General features: G+C 44.4%; 1 protein-coding gene across 1 annotated transcript in view; it reads left to right on the forward strand.

Moving 5' to 3' along the window:
• Ttll11 (tubulin tyrosine ligase like 11) overlaps nt 1-20,667 on the forward strand; it is a 227,083-nt gene that overhangs the window by 35,415 nt on the left and 171,001 nt on the right. Inside the window, exon 3 of the mRNA XM_028754738.1 lies at nt 4,928-5,061. Within this exon, the coding sequence (XP_028610571.1) occupies nt 4,928-5,061 (134 nt within the window). The remainder of the gene's footprint in view (nt 1-4,927; nt 5,062-20,667) is intronic.

Consider the following 20,667-nt stretch of genomic DNA (forward strand, 5'->3'; position numbering starts at 1 on the left):
TGTATGTATGTATGTATGTATGTATGTATGTATGTATGTATGTATGTTGTATGTATGTATGTATGTTGTATGTATGTGTTTATATGTGTACCATATGTGTGCAGTGCTCATGAAGGCACTTAGAAGGCATCAGATACCCTGGAACTAGAGTTACAGATTGTTGGGAGCCACCATGTGGGTTCTGGGAACTGAACCTGGGTCCTCTGAAAAAGCAGCAATGTTCTTCACTCCTAAGCCATCTCTCCAGTCCCAGTTTTCTCAGACTTTAGCCACGGCTGCCATTTTTATAGTGCAGCCTCACAGTGCAGTTGCTGTAGTAGTGTGCCTTCTGGTGGTGTCATATATTTTGCATTTGTATTGAAGGGAGAATCAATTTGCCTGTTTGTTTGTTTTGTTTTGTTTTATATCCTATCCCATATCTCCCAGAAAACTCTCAGCTAGCCAGATGTGGTGGCTCATGCTTGAGAGGCTGAGACAGGAGGATTGCCATGAGTTGGATGCCAACCTGGGCAACATAATGAGTTGCAGGCTAGTCTAAGCCATGGAGTGAGACCATGTCTCAAGACCAAAACAAACAAAAGCCTACCATTTCTCAGTATCCACTTTGCATACACTGAGTAGTTTTGCCACGCACACCACAGAGTTTTAACTTAACCACTCAGATATACAAAGTTCTACTATAGGCAGTACACGTTTCACATGGAAGGCTGCAGGGTAGGAAGCAGGACACGGCTGCCGGTCAGTATGGAATATTTCTCTTTAGTAGAATATTTGCAAAAGGTCCAGGGACTTGTCTCTGGCCCTTAGTTAAAGCAAGATTTTGACAAGTAGACAAGGCCCACATCTGACTTGGCTTAGATACCAGCAGATGCCAACATCTTTCATAATTCTGCCGACACAGCATCCCTGCAAGGCTTATGCTGAGTTAAAAGAATCACCACTCAGGAAATCTGGGCCTCAGACTCCTGCTGGGTGTTCACCTGGTTTACCAATCCGAGTTTATGTTAACCATGTGCCATGTTCTTTGACAACACAGCAGATATCCCATCTTTTTTTTTTTTTTTTCTTTTAGGGGAGCAGAGCTAGAAGTTATTTCAAGGTCAAATTTATCCTCAGAGAGGAGAAAGGATTTTGTTATCAAGAGCAAGCCTTACAGCCAGGGTCCTTGCACACTGATTTAGTGGCTGTGCTACTATTTATTCTGTCTTGCTGCTTACAAAAATTTTTTTTTTTTTTAAAAAGGGTCTTCTTGGGGTCCTGGGAGAAAACAATTTGCATACAAACAACACTCTGCATTGGCAGAATTGTTGAGACAGGATTCGTAATTCATTGGATGAGGTTGCTATCTGTTTTCTTTCTGTCCTGTCTCCCCCATGGCTGAAGAGAAGTAGCTCAGGGTCTACATCAGGAAAATGAAGTGCGGAGGAAGGGGTCCTCCCGAAGGACTAGCCTCCCACAAGAACGTTCATTCCAAAGGCGAGCCCGCTCCATCCTCTACCCAGCATGCTAGTGACTGGAACACGCAATTTCCCACTTTATCAACAGCAGTTAATTAACTGTAATGACACAGCAGCCTTGGAAACCGCTAGGTAGGGAACCGCTCTGTTCCGCCCTCCACCCTGGACAGACAGAAACCCGCCAAGGCAGGGGGCCCGATTCCAGCCAGGACTGACCAACTGTTGTGTCTGGGTTTATCTCCTGCCTCACACACACCCCGTTATTCTAAGTGTGCATTTCCCACACACGGTGGCATATGCCCTAGAGTAGGTTCTGGTGGACGCTCCAGGAGAGAATGTGCTAGAAACGGCACAAATTGTGAACTTTAGGATAATCATGGAATTTATCTTCTGTGTGTCACTGAATTCGATATTATTTGCTTTTCTATGGATAATTGTCTTAGTTCAAAATACATTTTGTGTCATAAGTGATGTATTAAGATTTTTTTATTTCAATATTCTAATTTAAATATTTAAATATTTTCATTTAAATATTCTGGCCTTTGATTTGGTGGGGTTTTTTATTTGTCTTTGTTTGTTTTTTATTTTTGTTTTGTTTTTGAGGCAAAGTCTCTGTGTAGCCCTGGGTGGCCTGGAAATCACTTTTTAGATCAGACTGACCTCAGAATTGCTGATTTTCTCTCCCCCACCCCGACCCCATGCAGGAATTGCAGAGTTGTGCCACAACACTTGGAGCTGTCTTTTCTTTAAGATTATCATTTCTTGGCTCAAAAGTGGGAGTTCTTTGCTGAGTTCAGAGGTCTGAGACGTGAGGCCTACAGGACAGTCAAGGGACCTTTTTGTATGTGGGAAAGGGAGCTTCAGGGAGAGCTCTATAAGGTGGCCAGGGAACACTGGTCCATGTAAGAGCGAGTCACAGTATAGTATAAGTGCTGTGCTGGGACAGTTAAGGAACTTGCAAACCAATTTACACTTGCTTGCAAGGCAGGCAGGCTGGTGAAGAAATCAGGGAGCTGAGTCCTAGAGAGGGGCGTTCCTCTCCCCCCACCAAACAGAGCTGAGTCTGTGTAGAAGTACAGACTGAGCCAGCAGGCTACTCCTTCAGCTGAGGGCAGGTGACAGAGATAGCTCCAAACTGACAAGTGGGGCAGCGAGGAGGAAGCCAGGAGGGATCTAACCACAGCACTGCTGAGGCCTGGGGGTCAGTGTGAGCAACGAAGACCCTTTGAAGCCAAAGTGTGACATAGGCCACCTCGAACTTTAGAAAGCTTAGCCAGAGGATAACATTAGAGGCAGTAGAGAGAAGAAACGGACTCAGGTAATGAGCTGGGGAACTGTCAGCACAGAAGGTGAACTATGACGTTGAAAACGGAGAAGATGGGCCAGGAAATGCTTATTTGTTGTTTGGCTGTTGTCATGTGGCTCCTTATTTAATGACAGGGATTATGGGTACAAATGGTGCTTGGATTGAATAGTGCTTCAAGTGTAGCTGATGTAAGGAACAACCTGTATGCTCTTTGTTGACTCCAAGGGGATAAGATCCATCCGGCCTTATGACTGCAACAGAACAATGCAGGGCTAGAGGCAAGCACTTGGTATCAGTAGCTGTGACTTGAGACAGGGGAACTGCCACCACAGGAGATGTCTAGGGGCAGACCTCTATGAGTAGTGACCCAGGGAGGCAGTCAGCCTCAAGAGTCTGGTAGTAAGTGGTGGCAGGATCCCAGATGCTGTCGTAGGCAATAAGATGTAGCCTTTTGGGCAGGCTACGAGGAATGGAGACAATGTTGGAGAGAAGTATAACATGAGAGAGAAGGGGCCAAAGCCTCAGTTCTGTGGCTCAGGTAGCCACTAAGATACAAGGAGCAAAAGATAAGTTACAAACACAGAGGTAAGAAAGACACATAAAACCCCTCAGCTGTGGAATGGAGCCAAACCTTTTAGCAGAGGGAAGCAGACTTAGAGCATCCACTGTAAGTCACAGAGGGCTCCAGAGCCCAGGGAGTCTCTCAAGTAAGAAGAGGTTGTTTTAAGAACAGAGACAGAGAATGGGGCCTACAGGGCCTGGAGCCTGAAGGACACAGAGCCTGCAGGGCCTATGACTTCTTTTGACGAATTTATTCTGGGAGCAGGAGCTTGCCTCTGCTGGGAACCCAGATGACCCTGGGCAGGGCTGTAGTGTGAGTAGACACCACTCCTCACATCCACCTGAGCTGCACGCGAAGGATGCCAGTGTCCTTCATGACAATGAGGTGTGCCACACAAGCGTGGGGACCTGAGTATGATCATCAAAATCTACATCAAAGAGCCAGATGTGGTAGTGGGTACTGGGGAGGCAGATCTCTGGGGCTCCCTGGTCAGCTCTCCAGATCAATGAGAGACCCTATTTTTAAAAAACAAGGTGTAGAACTGGGGAGATATCTCAGCAAAAAATGCTTTTGTTGTGTAAACATTAAGGTTGGACTTCAGATCCCCAGAACACATGTTGATATCTGCTGGGCATGGTGGCCTGTGTATATATAATTCAGATGCTTGGAAGACAGAGGCTCCCCAGGGCAAGCTGGCTGGCTAGACCGACTATATCACTGAGCTCTGAGTTTGATGAGAGGCCCCGCCTCAGTGAATAAAGTGGAGAAACATGAAGGAAGACTCAAACAACTGTCACAGGCCTCCACACACACATGTATACACACACACACACACACAAGTGGACAGCTCCTGTGCAATGACAGTGTACCCAAGGTTACCTTCTAGATGTGGAACCATATGTGCCAACCCACTCACATGAACACACACACATGTACACGTACACGCACACACACGTATACAAATACACATAAAGATCAAAATATCCACGTATTTTTAAGAGAAATATTTTAGAGAGTTGGGAGTTGCCCAGGACAGGACCCAGCCCCCCAGCACCTCCCCCAGACAATGCTGTAAGTTGTGCGGTGGAGGCTTTCCCACTCATGTCCTTGTTTCAAGGAGACAGAGCTTATGCTGAAAGGTGTGTGGTTTTCTATCTTATGTCTTGTAATAGTCATGAAAGATTAAATAAAACAAAGCAGCCTAATTACATTTCTCATAATGTCACCAGAGTCCACTAGATAATCTTCCCTGGGGAACAGGCTAGAAAGGCTCCATGAAATAATGTTCACTGGCCATGCCTTAAAGAGGGGGCTCAGTTCTAAGTGTATGATAGAACTTCCTTACCCACAAAGATGGCAAAGGGTAGTCATAGACAGAGGCTCAGATAGGAGGTGAAAACTCGCCCTTACACCCCACCCACCCCCACCCCACCCTGAGGGATTAAGGAGGGAGGATGAATTTACTGATTCTCCTTCCTTTAAGATCCTTCTAAGCCATGAGTCTCTGCTGCCTGAGAAAGTGACCATGGTGTGAGTGGGGGCGGGGGAGGGTCCCAAACAATGGATGCCCGTGGTGAGCCTCACAGCTTCCCCTCTCCCCAGGCATGACTGAGATGGTGCGGAAAATCACCTTGAGCAGAGCGCTGAGGATCATGCAGAACCTGTTCCCGGAGGAGTACAACTTCTACCCTCGCTCCTGGATTCTGCCCGAGGAGTTCCAGCTCTTTGTTGCTCAGGTAAAGATGGCCTGTGGCCCTTGAATGATAATTATGTCTGTGACTGCAGCTGTGTCCCGGTCCGTGTGCTGGGAGCTGGGCCAACCGAGCCACCAGGAAGTTGAGCGACTTGCTCATACACAGTTTGGCCGCCGTCAAGGCAGCTTGCGGAGTCGAACAGGCAGGGCGACAGGAGGGTTAATTGGAGATGTGGTGATGCTAGAGCTGACTGGTGGAGACAGGAAGCCAGCAAACTGGGGGATGGAGGAGATGTGGAGCTCACACGTGGAATGGGCGTTTCGGGGGGAATCTTGGGGGTGGGCGTCCAAGACACCAGTGTAGTTGGGGGTGCTTAAAGCCCGGCTGATGAGCAAGTTTAACAACCAGACATGGGAAGCCTTTTATGTGTCCTGCTTTAAACTTGTGCCAGAACCCACTTTCTAATGGTCCATCCCTTCTACCTCGAAAAGCAGTATGTTTGAGTCTAATACTCTGGAGCCTTGGCTACAGTTTGAAAAAGTGGTAGTGGGATAGTAGGGCTGAGAATCACTGTTTATTTTAGGTTTTGTTTTTGACAAGTTAATTTCCAGACCACGTCAAAACCTTTGGCAAGTTCTGCAGACCATGTCATAATTATGAGCTTCAGGGTAAAAGGAACAAACGGGTCAGCTACTTTTACTAGTTTTATAGTCTGGGCACTGTGCTTACAGCTTAACAGATTCCTTGTAACCCTAGAATGATTTTATGACATCAGTTATATGAAATCCCCATTTTACAGATGAAAAACTGAGGCTTTGAGAAATTATAGAGTCTGCTCCAAAAGTATGATTTAAATCTAGAGCTAACACTGAGGCTTTGAGTCTGTTCAAATGCCTCAATGTTGTTTGGGGGTCTAATATAAAAATCTAGAACTAGAAATAAGATTAGGATTTACCAAACACAAACATAGCTTGCTTATTTTGGGGCTAGAAGTTCATAGGTAGATACTTTGCACTGTGTATGTGAGACGCTGGGTTTGGTCTCTAGCACTGCAATAGGTAGGTAGATAGATAGATAGATAGATAGATAGATAGAGGTAGATAGCTGATAGATAGGTGACAGATGATTGATAGAGATGGATAATAGATAGATAGATAGATACATAGATAGATAGATAGATAGATAGATAGATAGATAGATAGATAGATAGTGAACATGTGGATCTGTGTATTTATTGACTCAGGTGTGTTTATTCTGTGTAAACTTTGCTTCAATAAAGTTAATTTAAAAAATAGCTATCAGCTCTTCCATGTTCACTCATAGTTCTGATCAACCCTTCCCTCCAGATCCCTACAAAGCACTATGTTAAGGATTAAACAGTTAAATCTAAGTCCAGCTGTACTTAAGATCTAGTGAGAGAAGTGCGGCCACCATCCGTTCCCCACAGCCCTGTGTGAATCCTTATGGTCAGTCCTCACGTCCCTACTGCAGATCAGAAAGTAAAGAAAGCAGTCAATGGTGCCTTGAGATCCCACCAGGTCTGTCACGTGCTTCTGTCCTCTGTATTTGCTTGGCTGACTGGTGTTCCATGCTGTGAATACACCACAATGTGGGACGGTCCTGCATTTGATGGCTATTTGCCTTTATTTCCAGCTGCAGACAAAGCTAAGCTGCCCTGACTGAGAGCCGGTAGGTTACTTTGTAAATACTTGCTGCGTCCTGGGAATCTTAGGATCATGTTACCTTTGGGAATCCCTAACTTTCTCACCAGCAACTCCAGAGTAACATTTCCTCATCTCCCAGCAGCCTTGACAGCTGTAGCTGTTACTTACTTGACACTGTGAGGCCTTTTAGTTTTTGATGCTCTGGAGGGTATCATTGTGTTTCTTTTTGGTGCCCTTTTCTTTTCCTTCTTCCTTCCTTCCTTCCTTCCTTCCTTCCTTTCTCCTTCTTTCTTTCTTTCTTTCTTTCTTTCTTCCCTCCCTCCCTCCTTCCCTCCCTCCTTCCCTCCCTCCTTCCCTCCCTCCTTCCTTCCCTCCTTTCTCTTTCTCTCTCTCTCTCTCTCTTTCTTTCTTTCTTTCTTTTTTCTCTCTTTCTTCTCCTAAAAAGAGGTCTTGCTGTGTGAGTACAAGAAATTCAAACATGACTACCATGCTCAGATTTACTTATGTTTTCTTTTCATGTTCTTTTTGATATTTAAAGCCTTGTTATTTCTCCTCCTCCTCCTCCTCCTCCTCCTCCTCCTCCTCCTCCTCCTCCTCTTCCTCCTCCTCCTCTTCCTCCTTCCTCTAAGATAGAGTATCACTATGTAGCCCTGGCTGTCCTGGAACTCTATATGTAGACCAGGCTGACATTGAGCTCACAGAGATCCGCCTGTCTCTGCCTCCCAAGTGTTGGGATTAAAGGCATATACCATCATGCCTGTAATATATTCAAATATCGAAAACTCATTATTATGTGACTATAACTGTAGTGTTACCCGACACCTTGTGCCGCCAGTCAAGCCTGTCCACACCTCCTCAGTAAGCCAATTAAAAGATTCAAATTAAACATTGAAAGCAGAAAAAAAATTGAAAGAAATTTATTCAGTGTGGCTTCACTGGAGGAGGGGTAGAAAGCCCCTCAGAGGTACTGAAGTGAGATCAGAATTTAAGTAGAGGGCCAAGGTTACACACAGACAAGTAGCCCTATCCAAATGTGGTCCCACCCACCACAGACTTGTAGCTGTCTGTGCTTCAGTGTCACTCTGCATGATAGTCTACAAGTTGTTGGAACTATGTGTGATCTCTTTCTGAGACAAGTTCTCTTCCTTTCCCCAGAGTGAGACTCCTAGGGTTCATTGTATCATTAGCCAGGCAGATGGTGTGAGCTGAGCATCTCTTCAGAATATCTTTATTTCTGCCAGGTCTGTGACAATGGCTCACGTGTGGCAAGCAGAGTGCTTTTTCTCTTCCCACCATGCTTTGAGGCAGAGCCTCTATGGTATGGTTTCCTCCCAGCTGAAACCTTAGGACAATACATTTTCCTGTCCGCTCTACTATCTCAGGTAGTTTTGGCATTTCTGGCATCACTTAGTATTCTCTGCTCTTCTTTGAGAATTCTCTTTTTCTCCTGGGCTATTTATTAATGTATTGTTTAGTTTTCTAACTATTTTTATATTTTCAAAATACTTTCTGTTGTTGATTTCAATTTTATTTTGTGAGTGTTGAAAATTATATACTTTATTATCTCAAGCTCTTTAATTTTTATATGGTTTGTGTGGTGGTTTGAATATGCTTGGCTCAGGGAGTGGCACTATTTGGAGGTGTTGCTTTGTTGGAGTAGGTGTGGCCTTGTTGGAGAAAGCATGTAACTGTGTACTTTAAGACCCTCATCCTAGCTGTCTGGAAGTCAGTCTTTCCCTAGCAGCCTTCAGATGAAGACATAGAGCTCTCAGCTCCTCCTGCACCGTGCCTGCCTGAGCACTGCAATGCTCCCTTCTTGATGATAATGGACTGAACCTCTCAACCTGTAAGCCAGCCCCACTTAAATGTTGTCCTTATAAGAGTGATCTTGGTCAAGGTGTCTGTTCACAGCAGCAAAACCCTGACTAAGACAGTGTGATTAAATTTCTTTTCTTATATCTTAACTTGTTGGTGTCAGTGTTGGGGTGGGGTGATCACATGTCCTGGTGTGTGGAGGTCAGTGTTGGGGTGGGGTGCTCACATGTCCTGGTGTGTGGAGGTCAGTGTTGGGGTGGGGTGCTCACATGTCCTGGTGTGTGGAAGTCAGAGGGCAATGCTGTTTGGGAACAGGTTTTCCTACCTTGTCAGTCCTTAAAATTGAGCTCAGGCTGTCAGGCTTGGCAGCAGGCACCTTCTCCTGCTGAGCCATCTTGCTGGTCCCTCAATCTTTTAAAAATGGTTGAAGTTTTCTTTTCAATGTTGTTTGTCTTGATGGACATTTTGTGTTCACTTGAAATGATCTGTATTCTGGTGTGGCGATGAGGCATGCTATAAATGTCAGGTTAAGTTAGTTCTTCTGGTAATCTGACCTTCTTTACTGATATATTTCATTCCCCTAATTACTATAATTTTCAACTATGGTTATGATCATGTTTCTTCTTTAAGTTCTGTCAATGCTCTTTGCATACATTTTGAAACTTTCTCAGTTTAATGGTTAGACTCCTTTACAAGATGATTTCCATGTCTTAATTCTACTTTCTTTGAAACTGGCAGGTACCTTTCAGCTTTTATTGGCTTAGTATTTCCATGAGAGACTTTTCTATTCTTTAATTTCAAACTATCCACATTTAAAAGAGTACTTTTTTGTTGAAAGTATCTATATAGGTTATCATCTTTTATCCTGCTTGACAGTCAGTATCTTTTAATTATTGTTTGTAATCCACTTATACTTAGTGTATAATATAGTCTTAAATTTGAGTCTGGACTCTTTCTAGTTATCTTCTATTTGTCTTGTTTAGATTAGTTGATTTTTAAAAGTGTTACTTTGTCTCTTCTTTAGTTTTGTTAAGCATATCTATTTAAAAATTGTTTTAGTTTTTTAATCCTAATCCTATGGTAAAGCCTTTTCAAAATATCTTTAACTTATAATACTTACCATTAATTATTACTATATTCCTAAGAGCCAAGCAACTTAAAACAGTCCAAATCTGTTCTTACCCTCAACCTTCATGCTTTTGCAATATATTTTGAAGCTAATCCTACAACATATTTATTATTATGCTTCAAAAAATTAGGTTTTGTTTTGTTTGTCTCATTAAGTCCAAGCTGTTTTCAAATGCACACACACACACCCACTGCTGAGATGGCAGGCATGTGCCCCCAGGCCTTATGAAAAGTTGCTTATTTTAATGAAACTGAAAGCCAAATATATTTGGCTTTGATGATTACAACACATCTTTAATATCTCCAGCACTCTGAATTCTTTCCATAGATCTGGGCTCTTTATTATTTTTGTTTGACCTTCAGGATTTTCACTAATGCACTAGTTTTGGTAGTGCAGGTCTGCCAGTGGCACAGCCCCTCGTCTTATCTGAAAGTCTATCTTGCCTTTAGTTTCTAAAGTATTTAGAAATGGTCTTAGGTTCATAAGATGTTATAAAGTTAGGACAGAATTTGTTCTCCTATCTGTTTCCTGTATCCCCAGCAGTGTGCACTGTACTGGGAGAACACTGGCGTGCTGTTAACTGCCATGCCACCGTCCTTTTCTGCTCTGGGTCTCTCTGTGAGCCCTGAGTTGGTTGAGCCATCATTTCCTGCTCTCCTCCATTGAGCTGTTACAGTTCCTCAGTCTCTGTCTTTTATGCCCTTGACTTTCTGAGCACCATTGCTGGTTTCTTGTTGTTTCAGAAGGATCTTCAATTTGATTGTATCTGATTTCTCTCACAATCTAATTTAGATTACAAATTTTTACAAAATATAACTCAAAAAGATGTGACTTCCTCAATGCAGAACAACAGGAGGTGCCAGGCTACCAATGTCATATTCCTAGTGGTGCTGGTTAAATTAGTTATTACAACATCTGCTCTATTTCTCTACAGCAAAGTCATTCTTTTAATCTTTGCAGATTGTAAGTGTCTTGTGGGAAGGTTGATATTTTTAGACAGCACAGATAGCCTGCTTGCATTATAATCCCTCCCAGTTGAGACTGTTGTCAATTCCTGTATCCCCCTCCCCAAATCCCACTGGGACTGTGAGTGAGATTGTAGGTCAATCTTTATTATCATTTTCGAATAACTGACACCTTCTGATCCGTGGACATGAGCCATGCCTCCTTTGACCAAGGTTGTCATTAACTTTTACTCGTGTCTTTGAGTGACCCCCTGCACAATGTTGAACACCGTGGTGTTTGCTTTGGGTATTTTTTGTTTATATTATTTTTGGTGTGAAATCTATTGTCATCTTTATTCCTTGTCTTCACTGGGGAATGCCTCCTTTCTGTTTGCCTCACGTTCTTTCTGTGTACGACTGACTTTGAACACTTGATTAGATGTGCTCTGGGTATAATTTTCCCTCATGTTTCTGATTCATTAAGTTATACATGGATTTATATTTTCCATAACATGTAGAAAATATCTGACCTGTTATTTCTTCAGATTTATTTTTCTGTCTCTTTTCTCATTTGGCACTTGGGTTCTATATATATTAAATCACTTGAAGTTATCCCACAGTTCACTGATGTTCCATTTACTTAAAAATATTCTGGGATGGTAGGCTGAGGTGGCTCAGCAGGTAATGGTGCTTGTCACCAAACCCATCAAATCTAAGTTTGATCTCTGGTACCCACATGGTGGAAAAAGAAAACCAGCTCCTGCAAGTTGTCCTCTGACCTCCATGTGTATACTGTGTGCCTTCCCCCACACACACGAGGTGGGGCATAGGAAATCTAATCTGAGTCTTGGAGATTGTCATATCCACACACAAGCTGTTGAACTGCGCTATAGGATACAAAGTAAGTGACTTGGAAACAGATTATAGGTTTACTTTCTGGAGTAATACTTAGCTTGAGTCTAATTATTCCCTTTCTATTAAGGCAAGATTTTTACTCTTGGTCCACCCGATGTTCCATGAATCCTGATGTTTCTCATTCTGGCTGGTGAGAACACACTATTCCTGGTGCTGGGCAGGTACCAGGCATCACCATCTCTAATCCGTTTGGATGGTGCTTTCTTTGATCTAAGTTTCTTCACAAGGGTGCCCTAATCCGTTCTTGGCTGAACATCAAGGGAGTTTACTGGTAGATGCTGACCAGGCTTTACATCAGTAAAGTATTAGTCAAAGCCTGTATTAGCTACTTTTCTGTTGTTGTAATTTTAAAAAATACTATGGTCAAAAGCACCTTGAAAGAGAAAAGGGTTTATTTTGGTTTGTCATTCCATGGGGACAGAGTCCATCATGTGGGTCACGGGACGCATGGCTGTGGGAGCAGGGAGCTGGATGATCCTTCCCCAAAAGGTACCACCAACTGGGGACCAAGCACCCAGATACGTGAGCCTCTGGGGGACATCCTCACTCAGAACACCACAAAGCCTAAGGGTCACATACAAAAGCACAGATTCATGAAACAATGTGGCTGGCACACTGAAAGCACAAGCAGGGGAACCATGGCCAGGGAATGAGGAGCTGTTAGGTGTTGCTGGAGTCTAGGAGAGCATTAGGCAGTCTGATGAACTGTGCATACACTCCATTCAACACCATGGACAAGTGGAGGCCATGTGGAAGCTTCCAGTAAGAGATGGGGTGAGGATGGTCAGGGTTTAGAACAGGAAGGGTCACCCATAGAGTAGATGGATGAGAGAGAAGAAGTGTAGTGAAGGAGAGGAGGAGGAGGAGGACGATGCTGAAGGTGGAGCTGGGATGGGGGCACACACCACTACGTGATTCTGGTACCTGGGAGGTAAAGGCAGGAGGGCTGAAAGTTGAAGGCCAGCCTGGCTACACAGTAGTCCCAGGGAGCTACTCACCTCTCCATAAAACTCAGAACTTTAAACTGTGACATGGAGACAGGAATCTTGAGGAAAGGAGGGTTAGATGTGAGAAAGATTCACTAGGCGGTACCAAAAAGACCCTGGCATTGTGGAGCTGGAGAGGGCAGGACACTTGTGGAGACTGGTGAGGTGTCATGATGGAGTGCCCAAGAAAAACAGTTGATTTAGTAGGGAAAAAAAAAGGAAGATGGCTTCCCTGGGGTTGAGGAGGTGCCTCTGGCTTTTCCTGTGACTGTTTGCATCCATCCAGGGAGACAGTTTTCTCTGAAGTAAAAGTCAGAGGTTGAGTTAAGAGATAGCCCCAGTAGCTTCCTGTGTTAGCATTTTAAGCCCTGTAATATCAACGCCCATTTGACTGAAGCTGAGATGTTGAGGACTGGATAGTCCCTGGTATAATTTGCAGTCTCCTAACTTTGGGCCTGACACTCATGCCATCTACTCTTCTGGGGTCTCTGTCCTCTTCCTTCGGCTCCATTACTGCATCTCTGTGCATTGATATTCTGTCACTGGCAAAGTGCAGAAGGTAATCAACCTACAGAGGGAAATGGTTGTTTGGCTCATCGTTTAGGGAATTCAAGTCCGTCCCAGTCAGTGGCTATCGCCCCTTTGCCACTATGGCAGGAACATGGGAAGAACTTGTCCACCTCATGGCAGTGTGAACCAGAATGAGGAGAGACTGGCATTCTACAAGCTCCCTTGAGGGCACACAGCAAATAACACAATAACCTCCCAGGAGGACTCCCCTTATCCACCCCATAACAGCACCACAGGTTGTCAATCAATCCTGTAAGCCCTGGGCCTTTATGATCGAACAGCAATATCTAAATAGGAAACTGCTCCTAACTAGAGTGCACAGGGGAATCCAGTGGATGTTTAATGATGGGCATTCCTTATTAGCTCCAAATCTGAGTTTTAAATGTGGCATTATTATTTCTATTGACTTCTCTGGTTTGCTAGAAAATAATGTCTTAATTTTAAAGATTTGGCTAATATATGATTGTGTGAAATAAAAAATGAATAAAGGGGGCCTGGAGAGATGGCTCAGAGGTTGAGAGCACTGACTGCTCTTCCAGAGGTCTTGAGTTCAATTCCCAGCAACCACATGATGGCTCATAACCATCTATAGGGAGATCTGATACCCTCTTCTGGACTGCAGACATAATGCAGCTGAATGTTGCATGCATAATTCTTTTTTTCTAAGTGAGAAAAGGAGCCTATGGGTGGTACCTGCCCTTAATCTTAGCACTTGGGAGGCTGAGGCAGGACATCTCTGTGAGTTTGAAGCCAGCCAGTCTGGGTGACTAAGTTCCGGGACAGCCAGAGCTACATAGTGAGATTTTTTTTTAAGTCCCCACTTCTTAGCGGAAATGAGGTGTGTTTGAGCTACAGAAGAGTACCACTAATTAGAAAGCAACAATAGTCTGTATTCTTTTGGCCTTTTCCTGTGTACAAGCAAATACACATAACAGGTACAGTTTTTTTCCTGAAAACCATGGGTTATACTAAACACTGTTCTTCATTAGCTTGCTTTTACCCTCCCCCTGCACTTCGACATCTTTTCAGTCAGTGCTTCATCGCATTTCATTCTACGAAGAGATCATAGCTGTGTTAGGTAGTTCTCATGCTTGTTGTTGTTCAACAAATAGCATTATAAGGAACACCCTCATTATAGGATGCTGGCATTTTCTTCAGATAGGTAGGTCATCCAAGTGCTGAACCATAGCATGCACTTTCTGGACAGGCAAGCTAAGCACAAAGCTTCATCAGATATGGGAAAGGGCCTCTGCAGTAGTGAGTGCCTTTCTCTCTCTCTCTCTCTCTCTCTCTCTCTCTCTCTCTCTCTCTCTCTCTCTCTCTCTCTCTGTGTGTGTGTGTGTGTGTGTGTGTGTGTGTGTGTCTGTGTGATAGAGGAGGTGAAAGTCACTGTAAAACAAAGTCTGGAGCTTTGTGGTTTCTTTCATGGATTATTAGCGAGTGCATTTCATCCAGACAAAACCCAGTTCCTCTGCTGCCCATGCGCAGTCTTTACCCACTTTCAGCCTGCAGGTGGCACCAGACAGACACAAATAGGCTTCTCAATGGGGATTAAAAAAAAAAAAAAGCTGGAGAAAGATGCAGGCTTGCTTTCCAATTTTAGCAGATGGCCAATCAATTCCTTTGGAGTTTTTCCTCCCTTTTTTCTTTCTTTCTTCTTTTTTTTATTTTTTGCATATGGTCTTCCATCTGGGTATTTGAGAAAAGTACAGTTTTGTTATCAAAACAGCACTTATTATGGTGAAAGAATTTGTATTTCTCAGCAAAGATTTTTTTTTTTTACTTTTTACTTTTAGTGAATAAAGCCAAAACCTGCTCAATAATGTCCTGCAGCTTCTCGGAGGGATCCATGGAGCTTGAGTGCTTCTGTTTCCCTGCAGTTGGTCCTAAGTTAGCCCTTATGACTTAGTGCCTCAGGGTGGATACAAGCATTCTTTGAAAAGACAAAGCAGAGTGCAATGTTTTCCACTGGGTTTAAAACAGGAAAAGCAAAGGTCTAAGTGGGTCAGAGTAAAGGCATGAAAAAAAAACCCTTTTCTCTGTCCTACAACCTTCTGTTGACTTGTTTGCACAGTTGTCTGTGACAGTTGGCTTTAACTGACAACGAAACAAGACTCACCCAAGAAGAAAGTTTCAGTGAAGGATTGCCTACCTCAGGTTGACCTGTGGCCATACTAGTGGGGAACCATCTTGGTTGCCTTCACTGATGTGGGAAGACCCAGCCCACTGTGGGAGGTACCATTCCCTAGGCTTGGGGATCCTGAACTGTACAAGAGAGGAGGAAGCCAACTGAGCACTAGTAAGCAAGTGAGTGTATTCATTTATCTCTCTGCTTCTGACTTTGGATGTGCTGTGGCCAGGAGCATAAGCTCCTGCCACTGAAACATCCCTGCAGTGGTGGAATACAACCTGGAATTGTAATCCAAAACACCCTACCCCCTCCATGTTGCTTTTGTCAGGGAGTTTTATTACAGCAATGAGTGAAGCCAGAACATTTTCCTTCATGGAGACAGTATTCTGATCTGCCCCGATTGGAGTCACCAATAGTTAGTTTGTAAGTTTAAACTTGCCTTGCCTTAGAGAGTCCTGCCTACCCCTGCAGCCTCACCCCTCACAGGACCAACTCATCCGTCTTCAGTACTTTGTGGCCTACTCTATGTGTGTATAAGTGTGTGTGTGTGTGTGTGTGTGTGTGTGTGTGTGTGCATGAACATACATGTGTAGGTCAGAGGGCAACCTCAGTGTCATTCCTCAGGCAATCTGCCTTTGTGGGGTGAAGTTTCTCACCAATCAACCATGCCAGGCTGGCCAGCAAGCTCCAGAGACCCATCAGTCTCTGCCTTCCTAGTGCTGAGATTACATCATGTGGGAACCTCTGTGCCTATTTTTTTTTTAAATGACTTCTAGGGGTTGAATTCAAGTCTTCCTGCTTACAAGTCAAGCACTTTACCAACTGAGCAATTTCTCCAGTTCCGTGCTTGAGGTTTTTAGGTATCAGCTCCTTGAGCACACTTTGTGGCATGATTTTGCCTAGAGCTCAAAGACTTCATCCTTCATGTCTCCTTCAGTCCCCAACACTGTCGTCTTATTTCATGGGACTGATGTTGTCAATTCTTCTGTTTTTCTTTCTTTCTACCATCATGTTTTGAAACAGGGTCCCATGAAGAGGGCTGGCTTGGAATTTGTTAGGTAGCTGAAGATGGCTTTGAACTTTTGGCCTTCCTACTTCTAATGGCCAGGCGCTGGGATGACAGGCATGTGCCTCTACACCTGGCTCAACGTTGATAATTCTTTTAACTCCTGCCAAGCTTTTTCTTTCTCTACCACACCTGCTCTGCTGTCCATGTCTAGGGCATTGAGCTGTTTTCTTTATGATACCTGTGCTTAGTAACTACATTTCCTTCTCTCTTTATCCTACTAGGAGTCTGATTGATCTACTTGATCATCAGCACATAGTAGGCAGTCTAGTCCGTTTGTCTAATTGAAAGGTTTTATCTCTTGGGAGGTTAGCCATTGAAGTTGGTCTCTCTGGTCAGCATGACTTGACCTGTTTCCCAAGAATGTAGAACACACTTGGGCCAGAGGAGACTTACCAAAGTACTGCCACCCAGTGAGAGGCCCAGGCAGTCACTCGCTGGCCACCCTGCTCAGGTGCTGTGTCAGCCTCCACCTGGTCACATGTCTCTTTTCCATCTACAGCAAGAGAGGAAGTAAACAGAAACAATGGGGTGTCATCTGCTTTTGGCATCTTTAGAGGCTGGGGCCCATGGTGGTGGTGTCCAGTGAGTAAAAGACTGGAGACAGAAGCAAGGGGAACCAGATGTCAGAAGAATCGGATGATCCAGAGGCATGGCTTCATCTCTCCATTTGCTTCAACTTTTCTCTTATTTCCAAAAATAGATTGCCACCCTCCTCCCATGAGATGGCTCATGCTGTCCCTGTGTCCCTTGCTCACCAGCTGGTGCATTTCCTAGGATGATGATATCATCTCCAGCTCTTGCTCCTCTCTGGATGTGAGAAGGTCTGCCTGTGTCCCGTGCATTACCCCAGGCGACCGCTGGCTCCTGCGTCATGCTGCCTGCATTGCCTATGCAGGCTTTTCACACACAGGCCTGTTTTTAATCTTCATTTGGCATTGGCTGCTCTCATCCCCTGCCACTTGTAGAAGCAGAGATGAGAGGTCAGAGTGGTAAGCATGTGCTCGTGTGTATATAAACAGGCATATGTAGCCTCCACTGTACACATGTACCCAGACCTTGTGGTAGGCAGACATCTCCTGAGATCTACCTAGCACCAAGTACTAAAACTACAAAACAGGTTAAAAATGTCCTTGCCCTTGGGTCTAGGGTTTCTTGAGTTACACCCATCCATCCATTTATCCATCCACCTACCCACCTGTCCAAACATACATCTATCCACCCACCCATCTATTTACCCACTTATCCATCCATCCATCTACATACATACATATATACATACATACAAACAATTCCATACATACATCCACCCACCCATCTATCTACCCACTTGTCCCTCTATCTATCTCATTCACCGACCCACCCACCTATCCATCTCTATCCATCTAGACATCCATCCATCCATACATACAATTCCATACATACAAACAATTCCATACATACATACATACAATTACATGCATACAATTACATACATACATACATACATACATACATACATACATACAATTCCATCCATCCATCCACCCATACATACATACAATTACATACATACATACATACAATTCCATCCATCCACACACACATACATACATACATACATACATACATATAATTCCATCCATTCGTCCACCCACCCACATTCACACCCATCCTTCCATATGCTTATCCATCCATCCATCCATTGGCTGTTGGCTTCTGATGACATGTAGCCAGGACTTGGACACACACTGGACTCAGGCCTGTTTTCCCTTAGTCTTAGCAGACATTTTCTGGGTGATTTTTAAATACCCAGCATCCAAGGGATGGGTCTCTGCTTTCAGTGGAGGGCACTGAGTGTGCTGGTTAGTTCTATATATACTTGACTATATATACTTGACACAAGCTAGAGTCATCTGTTGAGAAAATGCCTCCATAAGATTGGCCTGTTAGCAAGTCTGTAGGGCACTATTTGATTATTGATTGATGTGGTGCCTCCCCTGGACAGGCGATCCTGACGGGCATAATAAAGCAGGCTGAATAAGCGAGGAGGAGAATGTCCATAAGCACGTCCCTCCATGACCTCTGCATCAACTCTTGTCTCCAGGTTTCTGACTTCCCAGGATGATAGACTACAAGCTGTAAGATGGAATAAACCCTTTCCTCCCCAAACTGCTGTTGGTCATGGTGCTTTATCACAGCAATAGAAACCTTAGCTAAGACACTGCTGATGGATGACCCAAAGGAGATAGATGGGGCAGTCTGCAATGAGCTCCACACAGGCTCTGTGCAAACCAGGGTCATACAGGGTGTGAAGTACGGAAGAGAAGCAAATCAAGGAAAGCGCTTATGTCCTCATTTAACCTGAAATGAAACAGTGAGCCAGAGTCCAAGGGACCAGGATGCAAGTCCCCTCTATGTCTTCACTGACAATGGGATACTGGACAAGCCACCTCACCATGTGTCACTGTTCCTAAAGGCTTCAGAAGACTAGACTACCACAAGGTGCCTGCATTCTGATCTGTAACTCTGTGGGTTTGGGTTTTCATAAAACTCGCAGCTGGAACTAAACAGCTATGCACATTTCTGTTGTAAGGTTTCAGCTGGGCACACCGGACCTCGGACAATACACCGTGCTAATGGTGGAGTCAGGGTAGCCAGGGGTTTTCAGAGCCCTGACTGACAGAGGGCTGAAGACAGAGGTGTCCTCAGGCAGGTGGCAGCAAACCCTTCGTGATCTTTGATCCCTGTCCCACCGCCTCTAGGGCCAGTGATTGACTGAGCAAAGCAAATGCTTCCAGTAGTTCCTCCAAAGGCCGTTCAGAAAGACTGCCATTTCCAAAGCTTCACCCTCTTCTTACCTGGGGCCCTCTCTCAGGGTTACCCGCCAACCCTCACCCCAGCTCTGAATCAGTTTTGTGCAATGTCATCAAGATATAAAGGCCTTTTGTGATCACATGTCCCATGACATCTCTGAGTCTGCTGCCATTTTGGCCCTTGCTTAACTACTCTTGTCCTCTGGGTCCCATTTCTGTATCCTTTCTCTATAACAAGACCCCCCAAATCTCCAAACATATTTTCAGAGTCCCCTGTTAAGAGCCAGTGAGGACAAGATTTGGTGTTGCTATAGACTTAGTTTGGGAGCCTTTCCTCACTCTTCTAACCCTGTACTCAGTAAGTTAGTCTGGCTAAGCCTCAGTTTGCTCTTCCTCTATAGCAGGGCTGCTGTGTGAATCACACTGAACGTCTCACAGAAAACGCTCCCGATTCTATAGTCCCTGCTAAACTGGGATCTCTAAGAAGCTGTGTCCCCAATAAGGGACACAAAGAGCATGCTCAGACATGTGTGAAGTGAATGACTACTGAAAATGGCTTTGCGGTGCTAGATGGAAATCTAAGACAAGAATGCTGAGCAGGGCTGGATGGCTCAGCGGTTAGAGTGCTGGCTGCTCTTCTGGAGGACAGGTTCAATTCCCAGCATCAACATGGCTGCTTATAGCCATCTGTAACTCCAGTCCCAGGGATCTGATATTCTTCTGGTCTTCTCAGGCACCAGGCATCCAAGTGGTGAGTGTAAGCATGTGAGAGACAAAACGTTCATGGACATAAAATAAATAAATGCAGTTTTAACACATAATGCTTAGTTAGCATTCTGGACATTTGTGGCTCTGGGAGAGTATAGAACTATAGAGTATTTCTCATCATGAGATGAATTATCTCATTTTGCCCCCATCACATGAGGTGGAATGATAGACAGCAAGGACCGCATCTTGACCAAACTGCACCCCGGTGTGGCTTAGCCGTGTTGAGATCTCCACCTTATCCCGAGATAGCTCCCCAACTCCAACAGCCCCTTATAATAACACTCGTAATTGAAGGAGCTTTACCGTCTCATGTTCAAAACCCCGCTCTCCCGCCGCCACATGTAGCATTTTAAATCACAACTATAAGAATCACGTTACTGTGAAGTACTGACAGGTCACAAGAAGCGCGGGGGCAACCTCTCACTCAGGCTGCTGCTTTGGTGTAATGCAATGCAAGCTTTCAGAAAGGAAAGGAGAGGGAGGCAAAGAGTTCCTTTCTGGGAGAGACTGTCTTAAAGGCCAAGGAAACCCTGCTTCCCCACCCAAGGGTCATCTTTCACCCTTCCACTTTTATCCGTTTGTCTCATTTTGGAAAAATAAAACCTTGGTGATGGCACCTGAGTCACTTGGGCGTGAGAGTAGTGGAGCCAACCTTGACTCCAGTGGCTGTGTCTCAAGGAAATTACAAAAACTGCCCTGTGTTTTCTTTCCTCATCTCCAAAGAAATGAAGAAATCCCTCTATTATTCAGACAAGGCTTCTCCGTGTGGTTGTACCTCAGACAGGCCTAATGAAAGAAGAAATACAGTTAGAAAGGCCATGCAGTCAGGTTCGGGGGGCTTGTTAGTGGCAGGTGTCTCTGGTGC

This window comes from Grammomys surdaster, unplaced genomic scaffold (genome assembly GCF_004785775.1).
Source record: "Grammomys surdaster isolate TR1022 unplaced genomic scaffold, NIH_TR_1.0 126035, whole genome shotgun sequence".
Classification (NCBI taxonomy): Eukaryota; Metazoa; Chordata; class Mammalia; order Rodentia; family Muridae; genus Grammomys; species Grammomys surdaster.